The sequence below is a fragment of the Neoarius graeffei genome, chromosome 18 (genome assembly GCF_027579695.1).
Source record: "Neoarius graeffei isolate fNeoGra1 chromosome 18, fNeoGra1.pri, whole genome shotgun sequence".
Lineage (NCBI taxonomy): Eukaryota > Metazoa > Chordata > Actinopteri > Siluriformes > Ariidae > Neoarius > Neoarius graeffei.
In genome coordinates, this window is record NC_083586.1 from 49,975,673 (window position 1) to 49,998,051 (window position 22,379).

At 38.9% G+C, this 22,379-nt stretch overlaps 2 protein-coding genes across 4 annotated transcripts in view; one reads left to right on the forward strand and one right to left on the reverse strand.

Annotated features, from left to right (window-relative positions):
• Positions 1-6,254, reverse strand: part of poll (polymerase (DNA directed), lambda) — a 29,565-nt gene extending 23,311 nt beyond the window's left edge. Inside the window, exons 1-3 of one of the 3 annotated variants that reach the window (XM_060898980.1) lie at positions 5,995-6,254; positions 5,746-5,820; positions 2,853-2,987 (exon numbers count right to left, since the gene is read on the reverse strand). In XM_060898980.1, coding sequence (XP_060754963.1) covers positions 2,853-2,961 — 109 coding nt within the window. In that variant the 5' untranslated portion in view covers positions 2,962-2,987; positions 5,746-5,820; positions 5,995-6,254. Of the gene's footprint in view, positions 1-2,852; positions 2,988-5,715; positions 5,870-5,994 lie in introns of all 3 variants that reach the window. The other 2 variants (XM_060898978.1, XM_060898979.1) reach the window with 2 other exon arrangements.
• A 762-nt stretch (positions 6,255-7,016) lies between these two features.
• On the forward strand, positions 7,017-19,085 carry dpcd (deleted in primary ciliary dyskinesia homolog (mouse)). The gene is made up of 6 exons (XM_060899547.1): positions 7,017-7,089; positions 12,561-12,641; positions 12,720-12,835; positions 12,923-13,056; positions 18,164-18,266; positions 18,634-19,085. Exons 1-6 carry the CDS (start codon positions 7,026-7,028, stop codon positions 18,736-18,738), a joined length of 603 nt encoding a protein of 200 aa, XP_060755530.1. The 5' UTR covers positions 7,017-7,025; the 3' UTR covers positions 18,739-19,085.
• The last annotated feature ends 3,294 nt before the right edge of the window (positions 19,086-22,379 follow it).

Consider the following 22,379-nt stretch of genomic DNA (forward strand, 5'->3'; position numbering starts at 1 on the left):
AGTTTTAGTCTTTTGGACGAAATGCTTATTAGTTTTAGTCACATTTTAGTCAATTCCATCCTTGATAGTTTTGGTCTAGTTTTAGTCGACGAAAACTAAAAGGGTTTTAGTCCAGTTTTAGTCATTCATTTTAGTCGAAAAATAATTACTTTAAAACATTAAATTAGGCCAATACAGAGATAGGAAATTGTAATTGAGGTTGACAGGTTGTGCATAACATACTCTCAAAACAGTGAAACAAACTTGTTTCACTTGAACATAAAAAGTATGTCAAATATTTGGGTTTAATAATCAATGACAATCTTTCTTGGAAGCCTCATATTGATTTTATTTGCAACAAAATAAGCAAGGTTGTCGGCCTTTTGGCCAAGCTTAGACATTTTATTCCACTACATACCCTTATGACATTATATCGCTCTCTGATTCAACCTTATTTAACATATGGTCTTAGTTCTTGGGGACAGGCTTGTAAAACTCAAAGTATTAATCCTACAAAAACGAGCTTTAAGATTAATCCATTTTGTTGATAAAGTGCCCTTCCATTGTTTTCCAAAACCAATATTTTACTAGTAAATCTTTTCTATGAATGTATTTCTAAATTAACGTATGACGTTGTTAATCAAAGTGCACCCTCAAACATTTGTAAATTATTTTCTTCTATTTCTAGTATCCATTCTTATAACACTAGGTCATCTTACTCCAAGAGCTTATATACTCAGTATTCTCATACAAATCTACAAAAGAACTCATTTTCCCGTGTTGGTGTTAGGGTATGGAACCAGATTCCAACTTCTATAAGATCTTCATCTAAATTGTCGTTCAAGAAAAAAGTCAGACACCACCTTTTTTTCTGATTTAAGTAGATATGGATATGATGTTGACATCTCCAAACTCTTTCTTTCTACATAACTTTATTTCTATATATAATTAAGAGCTATATATATTTATTTATTTTTGTTTTAACTTGAAATATTATTTAATACCATGCATGAATTATTATTATCAGTATGACAAGTATACCTCTCTCTCTCTCTCTCTCTCTCTCTCATATATATATTTTTTTCAATGTTATTGAATGATTTATTACTGTACCTTTATATCGAATAAGTATTGTCTCCTCTTTTTCTTTTTGTTACCAAATAGTTGTTAATTTGTCAAGTATGTTTTATCTTTTTCATACATATTTAAGTATTATATTAATTCATATAAAATTTTTTTCTTTGTAAACATGAGTCTGCTTTGATTAGCAGTGCACTATTTGCAGACTTGTGTAGTCTATTATATGCTTATATGTAATTGAAATAAAAGATTGATTGATTGATTGATTGATTGATTGATGTGTGTATGCGCGCTACATAAACGCTGTCTAGTGCGCATGCTCTCTACATAAACACTGTCGAGTGCAGACATCCCAAGTCTCCCGGCAGTTCCGGGAGTCTCCCGCATATTGATAGTGGCTCCCTGATGCCCGCAAATTGGATAATATCTCCCGGAATCTAGAGCAAAAGCGTGCATGTGAAACATTAATGTCTGCATCGCGCATATGACGGAGTGCGCGAGAGAGAGCGTGTGTGCCTGTTCATGTAGCGCATGCTAGACAAAGAGCATCCTGATTGAAATGAGTTTGGATATCTGTAAACCAATCAGGATGCTCTTTGTCTAGCATGTGTTACATGAACAGGCACACACGCAGACTCTCTCGCGCACTCCGTCATATGCGCGATGCAGACATTAATGTTTCGCGTGCACGCTCTTGCTCGCGCACGCGCCGTTGGAGGAAACGCCATGCATTTTGATAGTCCTATAGCCAACCCGCTAACATTTTCATCTCGTCTTGTCAATGAAAACAACAGATACGTCTCGTCATATTTTCGTGATCAAAGAGTTATGTTTAGCTCGTCACTGTCTCGTTTTAGTCATGAAAAAAAGGTGCGTTAATGAAATCATTTCGTCATCAAAAACAACACTGTTCCACGGTGATGTTATCTGCCGATGGTAGCTACATAATGGAGGTAGAAGCGCCAGATAAAGTCAAGCCAATACTCACTAATCGGCAGATGAGTCTTTCGATAAGAGATGTGGAACATATAATAATAATAATAATAATAATAATATACAGAGAACCCAACTCTGAAATGCCATTTTTGCCAAAAGGAGGTGAAGTTTACGTATTTCATTCAAAGACTGATGTAGAAAGTAGGGATTGGGGAGCAGATGGGCACGGGGAAATTATAATAAAAAAGGATACAAAATACAGAGTGGTTATGGATTTTAATATGGATGGATCACTAATGCTAGTAATTTACAGAGTGGTCACGGACATTTCAGTATATTACGGATTTTATACGGATGATGATGCATCATGGATAAAAAAAAAAAAGAAGTCTAAAACAATTAAATGTTTGCACTGCGGAAGTTCATGATTAAAATATCATGCCTTACCTGCATTTATATATTGACTTTATTAATTTACTGCTGAGATTTCACGGAAAATATCACATAGCTATGAATAAAAGATCCGTGCTTTGTATTGTATTTTTTATTTTCCATGAATCCGTATTCCGTGACTTGTCTGTATTTTGTAAACAGTGGCAGTGTCCAGCTTTATGCCTCCAAAGGAAGACGGTTTTTCTCAGGGGCAACATCGAACATCTAACTGAGGTCATCTCAAACCTGATTGGTTGAAATTAATTGATGGGAATACAAACTGTCCCAAGCCTCCCCGCTATTCCCTGTTCCCCAGGTCAGGATCGGTTCTGAATCATGATTAAGTGTTTACTAAAGATAAATGAATGAATGAAAGATTTTAGTCATAGCTGCACATATTTGAGTACCGCAGTAAACTACATTACCAGTAACAGGTTGACCAGGAGCTTTCTTGCCTGGAGGAGCATCTTTACCCTCATGTGGCCGATGTCTTTTCACTTTGGGGAAGGCTTTCATAATGCCATGAGTCTCCATTTTAAGCAGGTGACAGGTGAGAAGCCCTAATAACAGCACAGAAATTTAAAATATAAAAATAGGACTCTTTATAGGAATGTTAGTGCGGAAAGATAACCAACCACACAAAACCACGACTACTTTACACAACTGGTATTATAAATAGCATTTGAAGTAAAAAGAGAAGGGGGGAAGGGAGGGGAAAGAAAAAAAACGGTGGGATCAAAACAGTGGCTATTTTGAAAAATCTGATAAAAATCTGATATTTTAACCACTTTTTGTTAATCACATAAACAAATAAATATGTGTTCCACATGCTGTTTCAGAGTTTTGGTGTTGTCAGTATTATTCTGCAGTGGAGAAAACCTATGAATGAGTAGGGGTGTACAAACTTTTGACTGGTACAGTGTATATAGAGCAGCGGCTACAATTATTGACAGTCCATAAATATCGACACCTTTTCAGATTTACGAATTAAAACAATTTTACAAAGGTGAGTTTCAGTTCGAACAGTTATTATTGGCTAATTAATCAACCAGAAGACCCGCCTCCCATCGCCCTTTGAGCTTGTCGTCTGATGACGCAGCTTGTTACCTGAGATGGAATTTTTTTTTGAGCACGATCAGCAATTTGAGGAAAACCCGGACGTTATCATCATCGCAGGTAAGTGACCTTTGACCTGGATTTTCATGCGGTAACAATCTCAACAGCCTGTTGTCATTTACTGGTAAACTACAAAACTAGAAATTAATACAAACAACAACTAATGATTAACAAATTGTGATCTACGAAAATACTTCGAAAGTGGAACAAAAAGATTTTATGATGCAGGTTAAACATTATCAGTTAATTTGTTTACAAATGTTAGAATTACTTCCTCATTTACGTAAACACCAACATCCATATATTTATATAAAATATATTTTGTACTAAATATCAGTCTATGCCAAACAAATTTTAAATAAAAACTGTTTTGTTAACTTAATACCACATACCGATTATTTTTTAAAAACAATTATCTGGGTGTCAATAACTGCAAACAAAGGTGTCGATAATTGTGGAACAGTGTCGATAACTGCGGACAAAGGTGTCGATAATTGCGGAACAGTGTCGATAACTGCGGACAAAGGCGTCGATAATTGTGGAACGGTGTCAATAACTGCGGACAAAGGCGTCGATAATTGTGGAACGGTGTCGATAACTGCAGACAAAGGTGTCGATAATTGTGGAACGGTGTCGATAACTGCAGACAAAGATGTCGATTATTGTGGAACAGTCAATAACTGCGGACAAAGGCGTCGATAATCGTGGAACGGTGTCGATAACTGCAGACAAAGGTGTCAATAATTGTGGAACGGTGTCGATAACTGCAGACAAAGGTGTCGATAATTGTGGAACGGTGTCGATAACTGCGGACAAAGGTGTCGATAACTGCAGACAAAGATGTCGATTATTATGGAATGGTGTCGATAACTGCAGACAAAGGTGTCGATAATTGTGGAACGGTGTCGATAACTGCAGACAAAGGTGTCGATAATTGTGGAACGGTGTCGATAACTGCGGACAAAGGTGTCGATAACTGCAGACAAAGATGTTGATTATTGTGGAATGGTGTCGATAACTACAGACAAAGGTGTCGATAATTGTGGAACGGTGTCGATAACTGCAGACAAAGATGTTGATAATTGTGGAATGGTGTCGATAACTGCAGACAAAGATGTTGATAATTGTGGAACGGTGTCGATAACTGCAGATAAAGATGTTGATTATTGTGGAACGGTGTCGATAACTGCGGACAAAGGTGTTGATAATTTTGGAATGGTGTCGATAACTGCGGACAAAGATGTTGATTATTGTGGAATGGTGTCGATAACTACAGACAAAGGTGTCGATAATTGTGGAACGGTGTCGATAACTGCAGACAAAGATGTTGATAATTGTGGAATGGTGTCGATAACTGCAGACAAAGGTGTCGATAATTGTGGAACGGTGTCGATAACTGCAGATAAAGATGTTGATTATTGTGGAACGGTGTCGATAACTGCGGACAAAGGTGTTGATAATTTTGGAATGGTGTCGATAACTGCGGACAAAGATGTTGATTATTGTGGAATGGTGTCGATAACTACAGACAAAGGTGTCGATAATTGTGGAACGGTGTCGATAACTGCAGACAAAGATGTTGATAATTGTGGAATGGTGTCGATAACTGCAGACAAAGGTGTCGATAATTGTGGAACGGTGTCGATAACTGCAGATAAAGATGTTGATTATTGTGGAACGGTGTCGATAACTGCGGACAAAGGTGTTGATAATTTTGGAATGGTGTCGATAACTGCGGACAAAGATGTTGATTATTGTGGAACGGTGTTATGTGACCTGATACGCTACATAATTGGGAATCAGCTAGTTTTTTCCCAGTGGAAGTTTGAGTAATTATTCCTGCACAATTTACATCCTGAAAGTCTTTTCTACTTTTGCAGCGGCCAAAAGATTGTTAAGGTGTCGATAATTGTAGCCGCCGCTCTATGACAAATCACTGATATTGTATGAATCACTTAAGGATTTAATTTGCACTTTAAAAACCTGCCTCTTCCTTTGGTTCATTACACAGCTTGTATTCACTGTCTATGCACTACTGTCTTTCGTTTGGTTTTGTTATATTGTACAGCCTTTGTGTTGGAATAATAATAATAATAATAATAATAATAATAAAAAATCGCATTTGGTTTCTATTCTGATTTCTGTTCGGTATAAAAATACAAACTTCCTCACTAAACAGTGTGTGTTGTGTCAGCTCCTCACGTTCTCTAACATGTTATTCTCCCCATACAGCTTTCTTGTAAACTCCAACTGTCGAAACACCCACAACACAGCCTTCTAGAAGAGAAACAGGCTGTTTAAAAGGAACACTTCCGGGTCATCGTCACTGAAAAATAATATTTTTTTTATATATATATTTTGAAGTAGGCATAAACCAAAAAAAATGCTATTATTATTATTATTATTATTATTATGTGTTTAAAAACTGAAGAAAATGTTTATCCTTCAAACCTTTTCTTCTGTCTCACCGTCGTTTCTATGGAAACGCCATACAGCTTTTTTTTTATCTTCAAAAATATATTTCCAGCATATAGGCACAAACAAACAAGGCACTTCAAAGTCACATACAGTTCCTTATTTTGATTGAGCAAAATAAAATAAAGAATAAGCATAAAATATAAAGGGCTTTCTCATATTAACTTAAAGGTATCAAGTAATGAAAACAATTTATGGGCCTTTTTTTTTAATCATCGTAAACCACAACTGTCGAAACACCCACAACACAGCCTGACAGAAAAAATAAACAGGATGTTTAAAAGAATCACTTCCGGGTCATCGTCACATAAAAATAAATGTTTTTAAATATTTTGAAGTAGGCATAAACCAAAAAAGTGACATTATTATTATTATTATTATTATTATTATTATTATTATTATTATATTGTGTTTAAAAAACTGAAGAAAATGTTTATCCTTAAAACCCTTTTCTTCTTCCGTCTCACCCTCGTTTCTATGGAAACGCCATACAGCTTTTTTTTTTTCAAAACTTTATTTACAACATATAGATACAAACAAATAAGGCACTTCAAAGTCACATACAGTTCCTTCTTGTGGTTGGTAAAATAATAATGAAATAAAATAAAGAATAAACATAAAATATAAAGGGCTTTCTCATATTAACTTAAAGGTATCAAGTAATGAAAACAATTCAAGGGCGTTTTTTTTTTAAATCATTGTAAACCACAACTATCGAAACATCCACAACACAACCTTCTAGAAGAGAAACATGATGTTTAAAAGGATCACTTCCGGGTCATCGTTACTGAAAAATAATATATTTTATTTTTAAAATATTTTGAAGGAGGCATAAACAAAAAAGTGATTATTATTATTATTATTATTATTATTATTATTATTATTATTATACCATGTGTTTAAAAAACAGATTTTTTTATCCTTAAACCCTTTTTCTTCTTCCGTCTCACCCTCGTTTCTATGGAAACCGTTGGCGTGCTTTTGTTGCAGGAAGGAAGTTGAACAACATGGCTGTTCAGTGCTGGTCGGATCTCTTGAGGGCTGCGAAGAAAACGGCGTTGATCTCAGATGGTATTTTGTATTTTGTTTTTTTTTTCTGTAAAATAACTTTAAACATTTGCTAATATTAGTGATAGCAGACAGAGACCCGGATGTAACTATCTATTTATCTTTAAGGCAGCACGGTGTGAGAACAGAACAGAATAGAATAGAGAATAGTATAGTATAGAATAGAATAGAGAATGCCTTTATTGTAATTGTATTGTTAAAAACCATACAACGAAATTTGGAGTGCAACTTCAGTAAGGTGCCATTAGTACAAAAAAAAACCCTCCATACATTTATTGACTGTACCATACAACAACAATAACAACAATAGCAAAAAGGACAATAATTAACAATAAATCCAAAAGACATCAATTTTGTAAAATTGTCATTTCAACACATTTTTTGTGTGTTTTCCACGGGGATCTACACTGCCGTTCAAAAGTTTGGGGTCACCCAGACAATTTTGTGTTTTCCATGAAAAGTCACACTTTTATTTACCACCATAAGTTGTAAAATGAATAGAAAATATAGTCAAGACATTTTTCTGGCCATTTTGAGCATTTAATCGACCCCACAAATGTGATGCTCCAGAAACTCAATCTGCTCAAAGGAAGGTCAGTTTTATAGCTTCTCTAAAGAGCTAAACTGTTTTCAGCTGTGCTAACATGATTGTACAAGGGTTTTCTAATCATCCATTAGCCTTCTGAGGCAATGAGCAAACACATTGTACCATTAGAACACTGGAGTGAGAGTTGCTGGAAATGGGCCTCTATACACCTATGGAGATATTGCACCAAAAACCAGACATTTGCAGCTAGAATAGTCATTTACCACATTAGCAATGTATAGAGTGGATTTCTGATTAGTTTAAAGTGATCTTCATTGAAAAGAACAGTGCTTTTCTTTCAAAAATAAGGACATTTCAAAGTGACCCCAAACTTTTGAACGGTAGTGTATTTAACTTGTTTTCCTTTATCCATGTGTACCTCTAAGGTAATTTTTCATCCGCCTCATTCTGGAAAGCACTTTGGGTCAACTTCTGTTGTTTTAAATGTTCTATACAAATAAATGACTTGACTTGACTTAACCATATACACAGTTGGTACAGTACACAGTTAAAATGAAATAACATTTATCCAAGACCATGGTACGACATTAAACATCACAGGACTACAAATCTACATACAACAACAACATAAAGTGCAAGAGTGCAGCAAGTGCAAACACTGTAGACAAAAAAACTACACACAACATAAAGTGCAAACAACAAGGACAGTGCAAAAACGACAACTAGCACAAACGGGCATTCCGGTGCCAACCAGTACCTATTACTGATAATGTACAGAAATTTTGAGGCAGCTTATATAAAAGGGGCGGCACGGTGGTGTAGTGGTTAGCGCTGTCGCCTCACAGCAAGAAGGTCCTGGGTTTGGGCCCCGGGGCCGGCGAGGGCCTTTCTGTGCGGAGTTTGCATGTTCTCCCCGTGTCCGTGTGGGTTTCCTCCGGGTGCTCCGGTTTCCCCCACAGTCCAAAGACATGCAGGTTAGGTTAACTGGTGACTCTAAATTGACCGTAGGTGTGAATGTGAGTGTGAATGGTTGTCTGTGTCTCTGTGTCAGCCCTGTGATGACCTGGCGACTTGTCCAGGGTGTACCCCGCCTTTCGCCCGTAGTCAGCTGGGATAGGCTCCAGCTTGCCTGCGACCCTGTAGAAGGATAAAGCGGCTAGAGATAACGAGATGAGATGAGCTTATATAAACAAAAATTTAAAAAATAGGTATCCTATGGGTCCATGTGGTGACTGCTTATAAATAAAATAGTTTTCTGATCCCATGTCCATACAGTAAATATAGCATATATACATGCTATCAGTGATACTTTCCTCATCTCTTGCAAGCATCACCAAGCTGTGAGCAGTATCAGGGCTTGTAGGATTTTGGTTACCAATTTTGTTTACTGTGTTTTGTTCAAAATACAGCGCTGTGAACTAGATCAATTTTCAAAATAGTAACAAAGCACTTGGTCATGAATTGTCTTCGAAGCATTATTTAGTACTAATGAGCACGTTTTGTTTGACAAGCAGAAGTTTGACCAATTATACTTTTAACTTTGACTCTTAGTTTTCACGAAGGAGCTAATTTATTCCCACATGGGACGTTTGTAATTGCAAACCGAACAGATCACTCAAAAGATTCCAAAGTTGTCTTCGCTGCCTTCTCGGGTTTTTGTTGAATGGTTGGAATTCTTGGTGTAAATATCTGCCAAAAAGCTTACAAAACTTTTCATTTGTCCTTTCAGAAGGACCAAACAAAAGCTGTGATATTCAAAAGGTAAATTTTCTTCAAATAAGCATCGCTTACTTGATATCGAATCAGTAGCCTTGGCGAACCATGAGGTGAATTTCATTGATCTTTTTATCTGCTGATTATCTTCCGATACCACAAAGTTATAACGAGGTTTCTCTTATTTCGTTTCTGGTTCTGAAGTTTATCAAGAAGTAGAACAGGTAATCGAACTTGATCAGGATAAGTGCTGATTGGTTACAAAGTTTCGCTATTGTTACACTCATTCTTACAACACGATGACATTGTGGCTCCGCCTCTATGAGGCAGTAGCCACAATAAACGAATGCAAACATTGTGTATGTCAGAAGCATTGTAAAAAGTGATGGTACAATATTCTTCACTGTGCAAAGACTGCAGTGGGATGTGATGTCATCAACAGTCCGTGTGTATCAGTCCAGTCCCTCGGAGTTGAGGAGTCTGATGACATGTGGGAAGAAACTGTTACCGAGCCTAGCTGTGAAGGCCCGAATGCTTCGGTACCTTTTTCCAGACAGCAGGAGGGTGAAGCGATTGTGTGAGGGGTGTGTGGGGTTATCCACAATGCTGGTAGCTTTCCAGATGCAGCGTGTGGTGTAAATGTGCTTGATGGATGGAAAAGAGACTCCAGTGATCTTCTCCGCTGTAGGGTTTTGCGATCCGAGATGGTGCAATTCCCAAACCAGACTGTATATATTGCACATGTATGAGAATTTACATTCATCTTGTATAACAGAGTCTGTTTAAGGTGCATATTGCTGTAGGGAAGAAGCTGTAATAGAGTCTGTTAGTCCGGGTTTTGATTGATCTGTATATCTTCCCAGAGGGCAACAAGTCAAACAGCTGGAATCCTGGGTGTGTCCACAATTTTGATGTAGCATATTTCAGTTAAAGGTTGGCTATTTCTCATTTTTTCAGTGTGAGATGAAACGACTTCACCAAAAGGTGGATTTTTTTTCTAACCCTTTTTTACAAATCGTTACAAGGGGTGCCAATAATAGTGGAGGGCCCTGTATGGGTGTGATGGTCAGATGTCCACAAATATACAGTTGTGGTCAGAAGTTTTCATACAGTGACATGAATGTCATCTTGGATATGAATGTCATGGCAATATTTAAGCTTTCAGTAATTTCTTTGAACTGTTCTTTTTCTGTGGCAGAATGATTGTACAGCATACAGCTTTAATAAAAAAAAAACAACATGAGAATTTGGTGCACACGTTTTAATTTTCTTTGTGTTTTCTGAAATCAACACAGGGTCAAAATTATACATACAGAGTAAAAAATTTACATACGCTCACTTAGATTATTAATTCAGAGGTGCTGAAACTTCCAAAATGTCTCTTATCTTGCCATGGCCGAGGTTTCTTAACTTCCTGTTTGTGATCATGATTGACTACAGCTGGTAGCTTCTCTGTGCCTTCATAAAAAGGGTTTGTTTACAGCACTCATTGGATTGACCAACACACAATAAAATGGGAAAGTCCAAGGAGCTCAGTGCAGATCTGAGAAAAAGGATCACAGATATACACAACTCCGGAATGTCTCTTGGAGCCATTTCTAAACAACTGCAAATTCCAAGATTAGTTCAAACAGTTGTATCCAAGTTATTGTTAGGTGTAGTCACTTTGCCAAGCCACTTTGCTTCAAGAAAATCCAAACTGTCACCCTCAACTGAAAGGAAATTGGTTTGGATGGTCAGGAACAACCTGGGAACCATCGTTGCACAGCCCTGCCATGAACTGGAAACTGATGGATCACTGTGTACAGTTCAGATCACCATGGACTAAGAAGCTGCCATCCAAGAAATAACCCCCTGCTCCAAAATTGACACCTTCAAGCTTAACTAACGTTTGAAGCTGACCACACGGACAAAGAAAAAGCCTTCGGGAGGATAGCTGTATGGTCAGATGAGACAAAGATTGAGTTGTTTGGCCACAATGACCACCATGTACAGAGGGACACTGTACCAGCTGGTGGTGGTGGTAGGATCATCATGCTCTGGGGCTGTTTTGCTGCCAGTGGGACTGGTTCATTGCACAAAGTGGATGGAATAATGAAGAAGGAGGACTACCTCAGAATTCTTCAGCATAAACCATCAGAAACTTGAACACGACTTGGGACTTACAACAGGACAATGAACCCAAACACGCATCAGAGCTGGCTGTGAAGGATAAAGCAGGCTAATATTAAGCTGAAAACAAGTCCTGACTTCAACCCTATTGAAAATATATGGACCGTGCTTATAAGTCGAGTCCATGCCAAGAAAAAAAACACATTTAATTGAACTCTGCCAATTCTTCCATGAATAGTCATGAAATATCCAACCAGAATTCTGCCAGAAGCTTGTTCATGGTAAACAAAAATGTTTGGTCAAGGTGAATCTTGCGAAGAGACATTTTACCCAAATATTAGGTGTGCTATATGTATATTTTTGCCCCTGTATGTATAATTTTGACCCTGTGTTGATTTCAGAAAACCCAAAGAAAATTAAAACTTGTGCACCAAATTCTAGTGTTTTTTTTTAATTAAAGATGTATGCTGTACAATCATTCTGCCACAGAAAAAGAACAGTTCAAAGAGATTACTGAAAGTCCAAATATTGCCATGACGTTCGTATCCAAGATGACATGAATGTCACTGTATGTAAACTTCTGACCACAACTGTTTGTCCACAGTTGCTAAGATTTAGCTGACTGATGTCTAACATGTTCAGTGGAAAAGACAGCTATTATTTTTTTTTGTTGTATATTCTGATGGAATAATCTCATCTCATCTCATTATCGCTTTATCCTGTTCTACAGGGTCGCAGGCGAGCTGGAGCCTATCCCAGCTGACTACGGGCGAAAGGCGGGGTACACCCTGGACAAGTCGCCAGGTCATCACAGGGCTGACACATAGACACAGACAACCATTCACACTCACATTCACACCTACGGTCAATTTAGAGTCACCAGTTAACCTAACCTGCATGTCTTTGGACTGTGGGGGAAACCGGAGCACCCGGAGGAAACCCATGCGGACACGGGGAGAACATGCAAACTCCACACAGAAAGGCCCTCGCCGGCCACGGGGCTCGAACCCAGGACCTTCTTGCTGTGAGGCGACAGCGCTAACCACTACACCACCGTGCCGCCCCTGATGGAATAATAGATTTATAAAATCTGTCTTTACAGGAAAACGGAAAGTGCACTACTTGTTTACAGACGGTACCGAGATGGCTGAAGAATATGACATGAAGACAGATGAACTTCTCTGTAAGTAAAGTTCAAACACTTGTTTTGGTTTTAAACATGTTCTTGTTTAATGTTCCCTAATGTTCTTGTTTTTCCCAGCACGTAGGTTGCGCTCTAAGACCACACTCGGAGGACAAGGAGCATGGCAGGTGGAAGTGGGTGAAACAGTCCCGAACGTCACAGAGACAGGAGAAATAAAAGAGAACAGCTCAAATGTATGTTGTTGTCAAGTTACATCATGTTGTTCTTGCATCAGCTTAACCTCCCGAATATATGACTTTGAAGTTGCTTTGCTTCTGTAGCCTGTGTTTTTACGCAAGGACACCAAGACCAGTTTCCAGTGGAGGGTCCGTAACATCCCGTACCCCACAGACACCTATAAGATCGCAGTGGAACCTCTGGAGCGCTGCTGTATCGTCCGGACCACAAACAAAAAGTAACTCCACAATTAATTTGGTTATGCGTCTTCAGGAAATGCTTTATACTGGTCAGGGTGGATCTGGGGCCTGTTTCTGGAATACTGGGTGTGAGGTACGAGGTGGGAATACACCCAGGAGTTGACCCCTGTCCATGTCAGGGCACTGTGAACCCACATACTGACACGCTCATTCACACCTTGGGGTGTTTTAGAGTCACCTATCCACCCACTGGTGTGTTTTTGTGAGGTGGGAGGAGGTATCTCACCTGAATACAAAGAGAACGTAATGTGTGAGACACTAATCCAAGCGCAGGATCAAACTGGGATTGTTGGGATTATTGTGAGGCTGCAACTCTACCTGCCGTGCCACTCGGATCAATCCTGGAATTATATGATGCGTCAGTTTTAAGTTAAAGCTAGACTGCCTTTCAGAAGTGTAGGTCATAAAAAGAATTTTCCCAACACCCAATTATTTTTGTTTAGTGGACTGAAAGCTACTGAATTCGAATCACAAACTTCCAATTTTATTAGGTTTTTTTTTCTAATAGAACAATTAATGAATTTAAGGCCATGTGGCCCTAAATTCTCTGCTATTTTTTCCTGCTTCACCATGATGCAATTCAAGATACTACGTCATGCATCACGTGGTGGGCTTTCCCCGTTCACGCAAGGCATTGTGGGATACAAATTTGAGACAGGAGAGAAAAGTGGAGGATGCGAATGAAGCGTGAAACCATTACTACATTACTACACCATTACTACAGTAATGGTAAGCGAGAAGAAAAGATTTTATGTTGCGAAGGAAAGGAAACGCAGGACCAAACTAATAAATATCGGTGGTCAGCGAGCACCTCGGTGTGATCAGCTATTCGTTTAGTGGCATAATGTCGCTGTAACTGTCAGTGCACGGTCAAAGGTAAACCTGTAGATGGCAGTAATTCAACACTGTGGATGCCAGCTGCCGTAAAATCCAAAAGATGAAGGTAAAGCGTGCGCATGCACACACGGACTTCCTCTGTCTGCTTGACTGCGCAAAGCAAGCGATTTCATCCACATTATTTGCTCGGGAATCCCCTCAAATTAAATAACTTCCCAGCCACAGAATCGCCTGATATTATTCATCTCATCTCATTATCTCTAGCCGCTTTATCCTTCTACAGGGTTGCAGGCAAGCTGGAGCCTATCCCAGCTGACTACGGGCGAAAGGCGGGGTACACCCCGGACAAGTCGCCAGGTCATCACAGGGCTGACACATAGACACAGACAACCATTCACACTCACATTCACACCTACGGTCAATTTAGAGTCACCAGTTAACCTAACCTGCATGTCTTTGGACTGTGGGGGAAACCGGAGCACCCGGAGGAAACCCACGCGGACACGGGGAGAACATGCAAACTCCACACAGAAAGGCCCTCGCCGGCCCCGGGGCTCGAACCCAGGACCTTCTTGCTGTGAGGCGACAGCGCTAACCACTACACCACCGTGCCGCCCCCTGATATTATTTATTTTATTTTATTTTTTTAGATATTACAGAAATAAACATCTCACAACGAAATTTCTTAGGGAACTAAATTTCACCGATTTTATGAAATCGAAAGGCCGTCTACTTTTAATAAATGTCAGTTACATTTAGCAGATGCTCTTACCCAGAGCAGCCTGGGGAGTAGCTGGGGGTTGGGTGCCTTGCTCAAGGGCACTTCAGCCATTTCTGCTGGACCAGGGAATCAAACCGGCAACCTTTTGGTCCCAAAGCTGCTTCTCTAACCATTAAGCCATGGCTTCCCGTTCGTTGTGTGAATGATTTTGTCTGTGTGTGTGTGTGCAACTGGCATCCCGTCTGGGGCATACAGTTAAGTCCATAAATATTTGGACAGAGACAACATTTTTCTAATTTTGGTTCTGTACGTTACCACAATGAATTTTGAACAAAACTATTCAGATGCAGTTGAAGTTCAGACTTTCAGCTTTAATTCAGTGGGTTGAACAAAATGATTGCATAAAAATGTGAGGAACTAAAGCATTTTTTAAACACAATCCCTTCATTTCAGGGGCTCAAAAGTAATTGGACAAATTCAATAATTGTAAATAAAATGTTCATTTCTAATACTTGGTTGAAAACCCTTTGTTGGCAATGACTGCCTGAAGTCTTGAACTCATGGACATCACCAGACTCTGTGTTTCCTCCTTTTTAATGCTCTGCCAGGCCTTTACTGCAGCGGTTTTCAGTTGCTGTTTGTTTGTGGGCCTTTCTGTCTGAAGTTTAGCCTTTAACAAGTGAAATGCATGCTCAATTGGGTTGAGATCAGGTGACTGACTTGGCCATTCAAGAATATTCCACTTCTTTGCTTTAATAAACTCCTGGGTTGCTTTGGCTTTATGTTTTGGGTCATTGTCCATCTGTATTATGAAACGCTGACCAATCAGTTTGGCTGGATTTGAGCACACAGTATGTCTCTGAATACCTCAGAATTCATCTGGCTGCTTCTGTCCTGTGTCACATCATCAATAAACACTAGTGACCCAGTGCCACTGGCAGCCATGCATGCCCAAGCCATCACACTGCCTCTGCCGTGTTTTACAGATGATGTGGTATGCTTTGGATTATGAGCTGTACCACGCCTTCGCCATACTTTTTTCTTTCCATCATTCTGGTCGAGGTTGATCTTGGTTTCATCTGTCCAAAGAATGTTCTTCAAGAATTGTGCTGGCTTTTTTAGATGTTTTTTAGCAAAGTCCAATCTAGCCTTTTTATTCTTGAGGCTTATGAGTGGCTTGCACCGTGCAGTAAACCCTCTGTATTTACTTTCATGCAGTCTTCTCTTTATGGTAGATTTGGATATTGATACGCCTACCTCCTGGAGAGTGTTGTTCACTTGGTTGGCTGTTGTGAAGGGGTTTCTCTTCACCATGGAAATTATTCTGTGATCATCCACCGCTGTTGTCGTCTGTGGGCTTCCAGGTCTTTTTGCATTGATGAGTTCACCAGTGCTTTCTTTCTTTCTCAGGATGTACCAAACTGTAGATTTTGCCACTCCTAATATTGTAGCAATTTCTCGGATGGGCTTTTTCTGTTTTCGCAGCTCAAGGATGGCTTGTTTCACCTGCATGGAGAGCTCCTTTGACTGCATGTTTTCTTCACAGCAAAATCTTCCAAATGCAAGCGCCACACCTCAAATCAACTCCAGGCCTTTTATCTGCTTAATTGAGAATGACATAACGAAGGAATTGCCCACACCTGCCCATGAAATAACCTTTGGGTCAATTGTCCAATTACTTTTGGTCCCTTTAAAAACAGGGTGGCACATGTTAAGGAGCTGAAACTCCTAAACCCTTCATCCAATTTTAATTTGGATACCCTCAAATGAAAGCTGAAAGTCTGGACTTTGTCCATGTCCATTATATAACTACAACTTGAATATGTTTCAATAAACAGGTTAAAAAAACAAAATTTGTGTCAGTGTCCAAATATATATGGACCTAACTGTATTCCTGTTTCACATCCAGTGTTTATAGGACAGACTCAGGATCCACTTTAGATCAGGAAAAGGCAGTTACTAAAAACTAGATATTGATTGTGACTTAAGTCACAGTAATTTGCGCTAGCTGTTACAAACCAGGACATCTGGTTACCATACACTATAGATCCGGAACGGAAAGAGATAGAGAATGATGCTTGGTGAGGAAAAGTTGCACCATGCCACCTTGAACAAAATTTTTAAAAAAATTATAGGTACCCTATGTGTGCATGTGCCTATTGCTTATAAATAAAATAGTTTTCTGATCCCATGTCCATACAGTAAATATAGCATATATACATGTTATCAGTGATACTCGTCTCATCTCTTGCAAGCATCACCAAGCTGTGAGCAGCATCAGGGCTTGTAGGATTTTGGTTACCAATTTTGTTTACTGTGTTTTGTTCAAAATACAGCGCTGTGAACTAGATCAGTTTTCAAAATAGTAAGAAAGCACTTGGTCATGAATTTTCTTCGAAGCATTATTTAGTACTAATGAGCACATTTTGTTTCACAAGTGTAGTATAAAAACTTGAAAATAAAATGAAAAAATTAAAGCCAATTGCAGAAGTTTGACCAATTATACTTTTAACTTTGACTTTTAGTTTTCACGAAGGAGCTGATTTATTCCCACATGGGACTTTTGTAATTGCAAACCGAGCGGCTCGCTCAAAAGATTCCAAAGTTGTCTTCGCTGCCTTCTGGGGTTTTTGTTGAATGGCTGGAATTCTTGGTGTAAATATCTGCCAAAAAGCTCAAAAAAACTCTTTCAGAAGGACCAAACAAAAGCTGTGATAATCAAAAGGCAAATTTTCTTCAAATAAACACTGCTTACTTGATATCGAATCAGTAGCCTTGGCAAACCACTAGGTGAATTTCGTTGATCTTTTTATCTGCCGATTATCTTCCGATACTACGAAGTTATAATGAGGTTTCTCTTATTCCGTTTCTGGTTCTGATTGGTTGGTTCCAAAGTTTATCAAGAAGAGGAACGGGCAATCGAACTTCATCAGGATAAGTGCTGATTGGTTACGAAGTTTCGCTATTGCTACACTCATTCTTACAAGTGGCTTCGCCACTCGTTCTTGTGTACCTTTGATAACGCGAGATCAACTGTTCATATCGTGAGATCACGATTCGCCGTTTTGGTGATTTATAATGCTTATGCATATGTGCAGTGCGCTATTGTTGCACTCATTCTTACAACACGATGACATTGTGGCTCTGCCTCTACGAGGCAGTAGCCACAAAAACTGATTGAAAAAAATCATGGCTCATTCCAGATCAGTGATCCAGATCAGCACCAAAAGTCATAGCAACGTAATTCAGCCCAGAGGTATTCTTCATGTGAAATGTGGTGATGATTGGTTGAAAACTGAGGGAGAAATGGCGTCCTAAAAACATTATAATAATAATAATAAAGTAGAAAGATCCTGAATGAGAGTAACAATTTGTGCCAGTGCTGTTAGCGCATAGTAACGATCCAATCTTCTGCGCTCATGTCCAGAGCATGTAATGACAATAATAATCCCATAGGTTGTGCTGTTGCAAAAGCTGGTGGGTTTGCTTTTTCAATCAGTCCTTCTATTTGTCCTTTCCTTTCCCAGGTACTACAAGAAGTTCAATATTCCAGATCTTGACCGCTGCCAGCTACCTCTCGAGAACTCAGCCTTGAGCTTCAGTCATGCCAACAACACTTTAATCATCAGCGTAAGTGATAATCCCATCATAATCCTGTCATAATCCCTCACCTGCTATTTCACTCAGTCAGAACCTGCTTTGTGTTTGCTTTAAGTTTCAAAAAGTGGAGTCACAGTGATGAAAAAGATCCCACTTATTCTTTCTCTATTTCTTTTAAAATACTGTATATGTAGTCCATATAGCTGCGTAAAACAATACCCTTTAGTATATAAAATAGAAAAAAAAGCTTATGAAGAATCCACTTGGGCTTAGCAAGAGCCAGTTTCAGACAAGCACGAGAAGGAAAACTCCATTTTATTCTCAGACTAGATCCCCTTTCGCTTCTTTTGTATTGTGTTCACTGCTCTTGTAAGCATTTCTTTCACATCTGTCGTAGTATAAGAAGCCCAAAGAGATTTTAGGCCTGGAACAGGAGCTGATGAGGGAACTGAAGAAACTGAAGGGGACAAATGAAGGAGACGTGGACTGTAAAACCCAATGAACTGGTGTGGACCCTCTCTGTAGCGTTATGTGCATCTGTCTGTGGCTTTTTCTTTTCTTTTTTTAAGGGATTTTGATTTTTGTTGCTGTTCAGAAGCTTCATTATGTGCACAAAGTATAAAAGCATCTGGCGTTATAGTGCAGTTATTTTGAAGTGAATGTGAATTTTATCTCATCAATGAAGTGCAGCATGTGTACAACTCAACCAGAACGTTAGGTCTAAAATACATTTAGGAAATTTACTTCAGTTTTTTATGCCATGTGACATATGTTTTTTTTTTTTTTTTGTTTGTTTGTTTTTTTTGTCATGTTACTCCGTTAAGCTGTATTACAATTTTGATGGATCATGGATAGTCAATAAAAATGGCTGTGGATTTTGTTGTTACTGTCGTTACATTCGTTAGATTTAGAAGAAGAAGCCTTTGTCACATACACACTCAATCACAGTGAAATTTCACCCATCTGAAGCAGTGAACACACACAAGTGAGCAATGAGCACACATACATATATACCCAGAGCAGTGGGCAGCTATGCTACAGCACTCAGCGAGCAGTTGGGGGTTCGGTGCCTTGCTCAAGGGCACTTCAGCCCAAGGTTGCCCCATGTTAACCTAACCACATGTCTTCAGACTCAGGGAGAACATGCAAACTCCACACAAGAAAGGCCTCCATTGGCCGCTGGGCTCGAACCCAGAACCTTCTTGCTGTGAGGCTAACCACTACAGCACCATGCTGCCCTTTATGCCTTGGATTTATGCCAAATCCAAGGCCTAGAAAAACACTGTTGGATTCTTAAAGCAAGTAACCATTAAACATCTTTACTACAGATATGCAGGTGAATATAGGAAATCGTGCGCTGATTGGTCGAGAAATTCAGACTATTTCTCAATAATCACCTCGAGCGACTCGGCAAAATGGCGGCCAGTCGCTTTGACACTGTAAGTGAGGAAGAATTACAAATGATGAAAGAAAACGCTGTTCCTAAAAGCACTAAAGATGCTATGAAATTTGGTCTAAAACTATTCAAAGGTAAGGTGGAATTGTGATTTATTTTACTGATTTCAAAACAAACTATTTTATGGGTAAGTGACAAGTCTGTGCCACGCCTTTATTTCATTTGCATGCCACTTTTGAAGTTTGTAATAAATTATTTTTAAAATAATCACCTGTGTATTTCTCCTAAAACAATAATCCGTCTGAGGCTCAGTGAATATCGGTGAATAATAACCTCGACTTCGTCTCATTTATCATTATTCACCGATATTCACCTTGCCTTCGCTAAATAATTGTTAAATAATTAATTTAAATCATCTTTGATTTATTTTATAAGAAACATCTGACTTATTTTAATTTGTCTTCTTTCATAGAAATTTTTCACTTTAGTTAACGGTTTCCTACGTTTCCCACAATGCCTTTTCAGTACATGCTGACAGGGGCTTCATCTCTTTCAAAAGAGAATGATGCAGCAGAGCTTTAACCCTTTTCTCATCCTCCGTGCACACTGCTCAAACAGATCAGGCTTCCACGACTTCAAATTTCACACTAATGAAACGCCATAACGCTCGTCGTCTCGTACTGTGTTTTGCTTCCTAGATCATAACTTAGTGCAGCTGTGTTGTGCATTGCATTCTGTAATTTTGAGTTCAACAGTGAATATCACATTAATATGACAAACATTTCTGGAAAATAGTGAGCAAGAAAAACAAGCTCTTGATCTTTTGTTTTTTTCCCCTCCTATACCCATGTGATGTCAGAGCAGCACACAACCTCTAACTTCTTACAGGAATCATAAAAATATGGCATTAACTCCTGAGCACCAGATGGGAACCATCAGAGCCTTCTAGGCCTTCAGAGAAGGCCCAAACATATCAGCATTTCAAATGTTATATTTAATTTCTTTCATTCTTTAATTGCTTTCATTCTTTCATAATTTATTTTCATAATAATATTCTCTTCTAATTTTAATTTGACCTCATTTTCTATCAAATTTGCATCAGTAATGAAAATGTTACTGTCCTGAAAACATTAAAATCGAGTTATCCGATGAGATTTTTTTGTTTATTGTTTCTTGGCTGAGAAGAGTTTAGAGCTGCTCACTCATTGGTTAGCACTTCATTGCCGGGGCAGAAGGCCATGGCAGTGTGTGTTTATGTAGGAAGTGACAGATGAATTAACCAATCAGATTTTGATTTATATTGGGAGGGACCAAAAATTTATCGCCCTCTGCCTTCTTGAAGGCCAACATGAGCTTAACCACGAGTCGGTGCCGTCAGCACAGCAGTGAAGTCACCTTCCAGCCGGTGTAGCGTTCATCAGTAGTGTTAGCAAATGCTAATAAAGCAGTCAAGCCAGTGCTATCTATTGAGAGCAGGTAGCACAGGCTAATGATCAAGAAACTCCAGACTCTTCTTCCACCCTGCATGCTCACGACAGTATTTTTCACTCAGACTTAAGTATTCATTTCCCTGTGTAATTTACTTAGTTACTTTTGAAATCAACATCGACGAGTACACACAACGGAGCGACCTGGCAGCCTGCCGCTGATCCCTTGTAAAATCCTTTGCCCTGTTGCTTTTTTGGTGTCTGGCTAAGTGTTGGCTGAGCTGAAATCCCAGCCCTAATAGTAACAGTTCACCACTGCTTAGCACCCACATCACAATTTTTTTGGTATATACATATTTAGTCTGTTTCAGACAGGACTTTTCTAATAAGCATGATGACGTACAGTGCGTGTTTGGATTAAAATTAGCCTTGATTTTCAATAGGTTTGAGGAAAGGAAAATTTTTGACAAGTAAATGTTATTTTAGCCCTATTTGTTGAAAGGGATTACAAGTAATTGATTTGTTGAACTGATCAGAATGATGATTCTGGTTAGTTCCTATAGACCTTCCACATTGGCAAATTCTTGCATTGATCGGATAGAAGACTACAACTTATTTTCTATACACACATACCTGCTTTTTAGATCTCAGCGAGGGATTCCTCCATCCTGCTCCTGAGCGAGCTATCAGACTTGTGAGTTTTGCACGAAAAGATGATTATGCTCAGTGACTGAACTATGTGGTCCATGTTTTCGTGAATGCCAAGAACAATAAAAAGCCGCAAATCAAATGTGATTAACATTATTTGGTCTGGTTTTTTTTTAACAAATAATATTCGTACAGTTTTAGAGGTGTTCATCTCATCTAATTCAAACTTGTGCAAAGATCTATTTGGGTAACTAGGCAATAATCTTTATCAAACTGACTTTATCAGCTTTACTATAAAGACTTGATCAGAAGAACGCAGTAGCGTGGCGCTGAATCAAAATTTCACATTCAAGCGACTGTTTTGTCCATGGAAAAACAGAACCCGTTACGCGTTATTATCCCTATGGTGTTGACAATCATTCTAGCGTCCAAACCTTTGCACACACCATTGGAGCTTTCCAGGAACAGAGCAGCTCCTGGCTCGGACCTCATCTCTGTGTATTCCCTCTGCACAAAAAGGTGGTACGCCCTAGCTTCCAGCCGCTGTATTTTCCAGAAAGAACCGATTCCTATTGTCTAGGGGAAATCCTTGGCTTGATGGAGTATTCTGAAATTTCGACAGGCAAATGTTCAAATTGAGAAGGTCTAGGAGTTAATGGCCACCTAGAGAGA

Coding starts and splice junctions, on each gene's coding strand:
- dpcd (XM_060899547.1), top strand. CDS start 7,026: ATGGCTGTTCAGTGCTGGTCGGATCTCTTGAGGGCTGCGAAGAAAACG. Junction 7,090..12,560: donor AACGGCGTTGATCTCAGATG/GTATTTTGTATT, acceptor CTGTCTTTACAG/GAAAACGGAAAGTGCACTAC. Junction 18,267..18,633: donor ACAACACTTTAATCATCAGC/GTAAGTGATAAT, acceptor CATCTGTCGTAG/TATAAGAAGCCCAAAGAGAT.